A 9,093-nucleotide genomic window follows, 5' to 3' on the forward strand; every position below is an offset into this window, starting at 1 on the left:
TTCATTGTTACAAATTGAACATAATTAAAGCATAGTGATTAATCACAAAAACAATATGTCATTATATATGTGTTTTCCAATGGTCTTAGGCGACCCCTGTGAAAGGGTCGTTCGACCCCCAAAGGGGTCGCGACCCACTAGTTGAGAACCGCTGCTCTAGCTCTACCCTCTTCCACTTATGAAACCCAACTTCACTGTGTGCGTTAAGCCAGGAATGGGAAAGGACATGGAGGTGTGCACGAAGGAGTGTACATGGACTAGGCCTGGAAGTAGAGATTTTACTTTCACTCACATTCTATCGGCTAGAGCCCCAAGGCCACATCTAACTGCTGGGAAATAGAATCTAGCTATGTGTCCAGGAAGAAGAGGAACAGATTTGAGATCACTAGCTATTTGTACCATCGTGAAACCAGATGTAGCTGTAAAAAAAAGATAAGGAAGCTCTTTATGTACTAACATCATTATGCAAAAGGATAAGATATAATACCCCTGTGTAAAAAGGGGGGAAGTATATATTCATGTTTACTCATATATGTGTCAGTAAGTTCTTCAAAGACGTAAGAAACTTACCTGTTTGGGTGCAGGGAGTGGAAAGGGAATGTGGTAGGTGGGAGACTTCTCTGTATACTCTTGATTTTATTTTATTTTTCAAAATATTCTTATTGGCTTCAGAGAGGAAGGGAGAGAAAGAGAAAGATCAATGATGAAAGAGAATCATCGATTGGCTGCCTCTTGCGCGACCCCTGCTGGGGATCAAGCCCGCAAGCCCAGCATATGCCCTAACCTAGAATCGAACCGTGACCTCCTGGTTCATGAGCTACACTGGGTGGACTATTCCTGATTTTAGAGTTATATTAACCTATACAAATACCTGAACAGGCCACCAACCAAGTTGCTGGAGGCACTGAGTAAAGGGGGAGAATTTAAATATAAAAGCTTGGGATAGAAATTGGGGAGAACCAGGTTTAAGGCAGAGGCTGGGCAGCGAAGCCTACAGAGACTTCCCAAGCCCCTTAGCAGACAGCTGCAGTGGCTCTTTATATAACTGTGCCCTGAAGGCTTCTAAAGGCAACTAGAAATAGGTACGTGCAGAGCATGTTCCAGCAAGCACAGCACTCCGCTGGAGAAAAGTCAGGACAGAGATCCAGAGGAAGTAGAACCTGAGCTGCTTTCTCTACCGGCAGGTCTTGCTTCAGAGCAAAGCGGACGGGCAGCAGGAGCTCCCCGATTCTGCCCCTGACTTGGTGCGTGTGTCACCCCAGTGGACCGGTTTTAAGACAGGTCTAGCGGATGGAGACAGTTCTTACTCTTAATTTGCTCACTGATGGGTCAGGTGGGAATCACATAATTTTTATCTATTCATCTATTCATAGGTATTTTTTAAATGAGGAAAATAGGTTTTTAATATATTTTCATTGATTTCAGAGGGAATAGAGAGGGAGAGAGAGATAGAAACATCAATATGAGAGAGAATCATTGATTGGCTGCCTCCTGCACTCCCCACACCAGGGATCGAGCCTGCAGCCCAGGTATGTGCCCTGACCAGAAATCAAACCGTGACCTCCTGGTTCATAGGTCAATGTTCAACCACTGAGCCACGCTGGCTGGGCTATTCATAGATATTTGAATGGCTGCTCTAGTCCAGGCATTGTACGTATTAAGATGGCAAAAATAAAGACGGAGGCCCTAACCAGTTTGGCTCAGTGGAAAGAGCATCGGCCTGCGGACGGAGGGGTCCTGGGTTCGATTCCGGTCACGGGCATGTCCCTTGGTTGTGGGTGCATCCCCAGTGGGGAGTGTGCAGGAGGCAGCTGAATCGATGTTTCTCTCTCATCGATGTTTCTAGCTCTCTGTCCCTCTCCCTTCCTTTCTGTAAAAAAATCAATAAAACATATTTTTTAAAAAATAAAAATAAAGACGGAAAACATGGCAGGTTTTTGGATTTCCTGCCTACAGAAGGCTGTTCAGTCCAGGGATTGCCTGGCAGGCTGCTCTCCAGCTGGCAGGGTCTTTCACGTGGTGGGGGCGGGTGGAGGTGCTGGAAGCTCACTCGCTGAATTGTGCGTCTGCGTTGTCTCGCTGTTTCTTCCTGCCCCCGAAGAAGTCCTCAGAAAGCACTCCTCAGTGTCTGACTTGGCTAAGTTCTCTGCTTTCCTCAGGGCAGCATCGACATGAGCTGTGTGGCTGTGATGGGACATTCATTTGGAGGGGCCACAGCTATTCTGGCTTTGGCTAAGGAGACCCAATTTCGGTGAGTTTCCCAGTAATGCTGCTATTTGTTACGTAAGTATCATGCACTAGGCACTGTTTTGGGGGCTGGGAATTTAGTGGTGAACAAGAAAACAAGGTCTCTGATTTCATGGAACTTGTGGGAGGAAACGGACTAGTAAACAAGCTAATAGATAACCAAATCCCCAGCAAAAAGTGCAATGAAGAAAATAAAATAGGACAGTCGTATAAAGGTCTAAGGAAAGATCATTCTAGGCAGAGGGAACAGCTAATGCAAAGGCCTTGAGGTGGAAGGAAGTTTGCTGTGTCAGTGTGGGAGGAGCATGGTGAGTGAAGGGGAAGAGGTGAAAATGTGATCAGAAAGACAAAAGGGCAGATCACAGGGCCTTTGGTCAGAGTAAGGAAGTTAGGTTTTATTCTAAACTAGAGGCCCAGTGCACGAAATTCATGCATGGATAGGATCCCTAGGCCTGGCCGGCGATCAGGGCCAATCTGTGGGGTGACCGGCAGGTTGATCAGGGGCCCCCCTGCTCACACTCACCTTGGCTGGCCTGGGGCCTGTGGGCTAGGGGCAGCTCCTGCATTGGGCGTCTGCCCCCCGGTGGTCAGTGTTCATCATAGTGACTGGTCATTCCACAGGTCATTCTGCCATTTGGTCAATTTGCATATTAGGCTTTTATTATATAGGATTTGATGGGAAACCATTGAAGGAGTTAAGCAGAGAAAAAACAATTTATTTACATTTTAAAAGATCCCTCTGGCTACTGTGTGAAGAGTAGATAGTAGCTGGACAGAAAGCAAAGAGGCTAGTTAGAGGGAGCTATTTCGGGGTCCAGGTGAGATGATGAATTTGCATTAAGATGGAGGCAGTGTGATGAAGAGAAATGAATGGAGTCAGGACATGTTTTAGAATTTTCAGGACTATGAGGTGAAGGAAAGAGAGGAATCAAGGTTTTTCACTTGTGTCATCCATCATTTGAGTGAAGATGACCACCCTTTCCTGAGATGGAGAAGGCTGGAGGAGCATTTGGGGTGGGAATGGGGGAGGCTTGCCCTTGGTTACTGCTTGTTTACTGCTTGACATACTGGCTAGATCTCTGAGTTGTGACACCAAGAGGCTTTTCCTAGCCTCTGCCTCATATGCTCTGGGCTAACTTAGCAACTTGTGCAATCAGGGTGCTGAGCTGTATTTGTTAATTTGTCTGTCCTGCCTCCCTTTCTCAACTGGGGACTCCTTGAGAGCAAGAACTGTCATTTAGCCCTGGTTGGTTTGGCTCAGAGGATAGAGCATCGGCCTGTGGACCGAAGGGTCTCAGGATTGATTCCGGTCAAGGGCATGTACCTTGGTTGCAGGCTCCTTCCCCAACCCTGGTTCAGGCATGTGCAGGAAGCAACCAATTGATGTTTCTCTCTGTGTCTCTCCCCCTCCCTTCCACTCTCTCTAAAAATCAATGGAAAAATATCCTCGGGTGAGGATTAAAACAACAACAACAACAGAACTGTGTCATTTATCCCTGTATCCAGAGCATAGGGCTAAGTGCACAGTCAGTACCCAAAGAATGTTGAGTGAAGGATTAAACGAGGGAAGTACCATTCTGTGTAACTGAAGGCAGCTGCCTGAGAGTGGTCCAGGGCGAGGAGAGGTCCGATCCTTGCTCTCAGTGAGTTTAAAATGTAGAAGGATCTTTGGCAACAGGTGAAAGTGGTCTCTAGCCAAGATCCTAACCGAAGGGTGTGGACCCTGGTACCTCCTTGGCTTTCTGAACCTTCAGAAGATCTCAACGCTTCCCCCATTGCCCTGACCGCTTCTGCAGGGCAGCTCCCAATGTCTGGTCCTGTTGCAGGTGTGCTGTGGCACTGGATGCTTGGATGTTCCCTCTGGAACGTGACTTTTACCCGAAGGCCCGAGGCCCTGTATTCTTCATCAATGCCGAGAAATTCCAGACAGTGGAGAGTGTCAACTTGATGAAGAAGATGTGTGCCCAGCATGAACAGTCCAGGATCATCACTGTCCTGTAAGTAGACTCCAAGGCCACGCTCCCAGTGCCCTGCCATCTTCTTGCCAGCTGGGCTCCCTTGATTACTTTTGGATTATCCAGAAGCTCTGCCTATTAATGGGACACCTGAATGCTTCCTGATTTCCAAAATCTTAATTCCTTTAGAATTTCATATCTGCTCTGCTCCACTTAGTTCTCCAGTGATTTCTTCACCAGTTTATATGACTCTGTGACAGGATTTGTCTGTTCACTTCTGGGAAAAGGGTATTGTGGGATTGTGTGTTGGGGAGGAAAGTGGGTCTGGGTGGACTCCAAAGATCTTTACCTCATTTGGGAATTTTATTGGGTCTTTTGAAGAATGTGGGTGAAGCCCGACCAGCGTGGCTTAGTGATTGAGCACTGACCTATGAACCAGGAGATCACAGTTCAATTCCTGGTCAGGATACATGCCTGAGTTTCAGGCTTGATCACCATTGTGGGGCATGCAGGAGGCAGCCGGTCAATGATTCTCTCTCATCATTGATGTTTCTATCTTTCTCTCCCTCTTCCTCCATCTCTGAAATCAATAAAAATGTATATTTAGGAAAGAGAATGTGCGTATGATAGACCGTTGACATTCATAAGACAGGTTTTTAGAGACCTTCATGACTCCCTAAATTCAGAAATCTTCCAGAAACCATCTATATCCTGGCTGAGAGAAACCACATTCTTTCCACTCCATCATCAGCACTATCAGCTTTCTTTCATAAGCCATTTTTCACAGAAAATTTCTGAGAAACTTTAAGAAACATACCCTGCATGGGAAGTGGCCTAGAGCTCCAGGTGCAGGCTGAAGGCTCGCTGACAAGGCTGCGACTTGCTCCTGTCCTGCACTTGAGCCTAAAATACATGCTTCAAGGGTCCCAGGGCCCAGTAAAGCAAAACAACAAGTAACTGCATGCCACAGACCTTGGAATCTTCCAGAAACCATTTCAGGTAGTTGAAATGCCAACTCCACAGCCCCGGGAGGCTAGGAATCTGCTCAGTAATAGCGGCTTCTTCCCTTGCTCATTTTGGCCCCGGCTCTCTTCCATGGGGTCAGCCCCCCACTTTCATTCTGACTTCATGGCAACAGAGGACTGCTGGGAAGTTTCCCCAGACCAGTCAGATTCAGGATCATTGTGACCCCTGGAGGAAAAGGCGGTGAGAGCAGTTGGAAATGGGTACACAAGGGGGATTTAACTACTGGTAATGTATTCTTTCTTAAACTGAGTGCTGCACATTCAAGTATCCATTATATTATTCTTTATGCTTTTTCATGTGCCTTAAAAAATACATTTAAAAATATTTTTTTATTGATTTCAGAGAGGAAAGGAGAGGAGGGAGAGAGAGATAGGAACATCAAGATATGAGAGAATCATCCATTGACTGTTTCCTGAAGGCCCCCTACTGGGGATCGAGCCCACAACCTGGGCGTGTACCCTGACCCAGAATTGAACTGTGATCTCCTAGTTCATAGGTTGAATGCTCAACTGCTGAGCCACGCTGGCCTGGCAAAAAAATACATTTTTATAAAGTCACCTTTTTATTTTTTTTGCATGATATCAAAGTTTAGCATTTATATTTTTCTTCCTCATTGATTTGACTAGTAATTTTAGTTTTAAGTAATTTAGCCCAAAGTGAACCTAGTCAGAATTTCACCTTTGCAGTAAATGTATTTGATACCAAAAGACTTAAATTCTAATCCAGAAACCCTCTTTTACAAGCACTTGCCCTCACTTAAATTCCTTTTTCCTGTTTACTTTGTGGTACAGTTCTGAAGACAGGAGCTGACATGTTTTATGAATGTTCGGAAGTCACCAGGTAAAAGCCGTGGTGTTATAGTTGATAATAACATAGGAATGGCAGGTGCTGCAGACCTCGCCTTCTTGGCCCTGTCCCCACTCTGGCTAACTCAGCCTTTTCCCTGCACCGTCAGGCATTGTGGTCCAGGAGCTGAGGCAGCCCTGAAGCCAAGCACACCTGTGTTCAAATCCTAGCGCTGTCCCCTTACTAGCTGTGTGACCAGCACTCTCCTGATTTTGTCAAAGGGGAATATTCTTCCCTTATTGTGAAAATGAAATAATGTACATAAAGTACCTTGCACATAGTAGGTGCTTAACAAATATTTGTGCCCTGACCTCAAAACTCCTACCAGTTATTTGTTTTTCTTTTCCTCTAGTGGTTCTGTTCATCGGAGTCAAACTGACTTTGCTTTTGTGTCTGGGAACTGGATTGGTAAATTCTTCTCCAGTCAAAACCGTGGGACCTTGGACCCCTATGAAGGTCAAGAGATTATGGTGCGGGCCATGTTGGCCTTTCTGCAGAAGCACCTTGGTAAGGACAGAACTGGGACTTCTGGGGCAGCCTGGGGTCCCCTAGATTTCTATGCACAGTAGTCTATACTGATAGGTCTCGGATCAGGGAGATTATGGCTAAAGGAAACTGACTGAAGGAGAGAGTTACATAGACTTATAGAAATAACACTTAGCTGAAAGTTTGGAGATCCTGACTCTGTCTCTTACTACCCCAGTGACCTTGACCTACTCTTAGCGTCTCTGAGCCTTGGTTTCCTCACTGTAAATGGAATATTCACATCTCTCTACTCCACTACCTGTTCTAACTCATCACTTATCTGTATGGTGGAGGAGGTTGTGATGAGAAGTGGGTTAAATTTGTAGAAGTGCTTTAATAAAAACAAAGCACGGGAAGATGGTGACTAATAGCATAAATCACCCCAGCTAAATGGCAAGACCCGCAGAGGTCTTTGGTCCAGCCTCCTGTCCTTAGGAGATACCCTCTCATATCCTCCCTGCCACCCAGTCCAGCAGCAGGGAGAGTGCTCTGCCACAGCGTCAGCCCTCACCACCACTGGAAGCTTTAATGGTTGGAAGTTAATATTGTAGGCTTTTGGGGTTACAAGGACTAGAGAGATTCACTGACTTACCTCTGCTATTCTGCCAGTGACTCTCATGACCCACAGATGCGAAGACTCGGTCTTCAGGAGACAAGAGGGAAAGGAGGCTTCCTAGACAAAGCGATGCTTGTCTTTAATCTTAGCAGGTGATTAGGGTTTAGCAGGCAGGGGAGGGCAAGGGTCTTCTAAACAGGAAGCACAAAGCCCTGGGTGGGCCTGGTCAGTTTTAAGAAACTGTGTTCAGTGTATCTGGAGCTCAGGATGGTGAATTGTTGGAAGATGAAGGTAGAGAAATGGGCAGAAACCAGATCTCGAACCCCATGTATTTGCTGAAATAAGCTTGAACTTACTCTCACAGGCTGTGAGAGTCCTTGGGTTCTAAGCAGGGGGCTGTCATGATTAGACTTGTATTTGCATTTGGGCTGCAATGTGGAGGATGGGCAAGATGGGGCAGGTTGAGAGGCAGAGAGCCTGAGTGGGAGGCTCTTGAAGTATCTAGGTGCTGAGAGATAAGACAGAGTCTGAAAAAAAGCAGAGCCTCTCTGCTCCAGTTAATTAGCTTTGCAAAGAGAAAGGCTTTTTGGTGGCCGCACAGTACCTTGTCACGTGGGAAGCTAAAATAGGTTGAGGAGGCTGAGCAGAACTTCTCACCAATCCTAAAAAATACCACCGAGAGCACATAGTCCAGTGACACGGGGATGTTCTTGTCCATCTAGAAGATTGGTGCTTCTCTCCTATTAACTACATGCAACTCCTGCCCCCACCTAGTCATTCTCTCTTCCCCTCTCCTGGAAGACTATTTTACACCTTCTCCTTTATCTCCAAACCTCCAACACCTCATCCTTTTTGGTCTGCTCAAGATGGTTGTGCCAGCAATTCTTTTCTCTTTACCTTAGATCGGGGGTGGGCAACCTTTTTGCTGCCAAGGGCCCTTTGGAAACGTATAACTTCATTCAAGGGTCATACAAAATTATCAACTGCCCGGCCAGCATGACTCAGTGGTTGAGCATCAACCTATGAACCAGGAGTTCATGGTTCGATTTCCAGTCAGGGCACATGGCCAGGTTGCAGGCTCAACCTGCAGTTGGGGGGACATGCAGGAGGCAGCCGATCAATGATTCTGTCTCATCACTGATGTTTCGCTCTTTCTCTTCCTCTCCCTTCCTCTCTGAAATCAGTAAAATATATATATATATATTTTAAAGAAATATCAACTTAAAAATGAGCCTGCTATATTGCTCAAACATTAATTAACTCAAACATTAATTAACTCACCCCTAAGGCCTTGGCAGGGCTAGACCAAATGCTGTCTCAGGCCTTAGCTAAATCCAGTGGCCAGCTCCCAGTCCTCATCTCAGCGGAGCTCTCATCACTGCTGTCCATCCTTCGAGGACAACCCACGTGGTTGTCTCCTGTCTCAGATCTGCTCCTCCTCCGTCTACTTCGCTGCTTCCAGGGCTCAGCACTTGGACCTCTCCTCTGTCTATGTCCTAATGTCATCCAGTGGCTGTACATGCCACCTCCAGGCTGACGAGTCCCGTTATTATCTGCATTTTGATCTCTCCCATGCACATCAGATTTAGATAACCCACTTATTCAACATCTGATAAACATCACAAAGACCAGTTGCAGTTACAGTCTTTCCCTTTTCAACTAGTAGTTACTCCATCCTTCTAGTTACTCTAGTTACTCATCCTTCTAGTTACTCAAGCCAAAGTCTTCATTCAAGTCCTCCCATCCCATCCCGCAGAAAGTCCTATCAGCTCTACCTTTCACATACATGTGGAATCTAATCACTTGTCACCCACAACTGCCATGCTGTGCAAGTCAGCTCTCACCTAAACTTAAATTACTGTATCAGTTTCCTACTGGTCTCTCTACTGTCATCATGCCTCCCTACACAATCTTGTGTGTGTGTGTGTGTGTGTGTGT

At 46.1% G+C, this 9,093-nt stretch overlaps 1 protein-coding gene across 3 annotated transcripts in view; it reads left to right on the forward strand.

Annotated features, from left to right (window-relative positions):
- The window catches only part of PAFAH2 (platelet-activating factor acetylhydrolase 2), a 31,815-nt gene that overhangs the window by 19,180 nt on the left and 3,542 nt on the right, over window positions 1-9,093 (forward strand). For 2 of the 3 annotated variants that reach the window (XM_006777512.2, XM_006777515.2), the window contains exons 8-10: window positions 2,160-2,251; window positions 4,074-4,244; window positions 6,427-6,581. In XM_006777512.2, coding sequence (XP_006777575.1) covers window positions 2,160-2,251; window positions 4,074-4,244; window positions 6,427-6,581 — 418 coding nt within the window. The remainder of the gene's footprint in view (window positions 1-2,159; window positions 2,252-4,073; window positions 4,245-6,426; window positions 6,582-9,093) is intronic. The other variant, XM_006777516.2, reaches the window with a different exon arrangement.

This window comes from Myotis davidii, unplaced genomic scaffold (genome assembly GCF_000327345.1).
Source record: "Myotis davidii unplaced genomic scaffold, ASM32734v1 scaffold149, whole genome shotgun sequence".
Classification (NCBI taxonomy): domain Eukaryota; kingdom Metazoa; phylum Chordata; class Mammalia; order Chiroptera; family Vespertilionidae; genus Myotis; species Myotis davidii.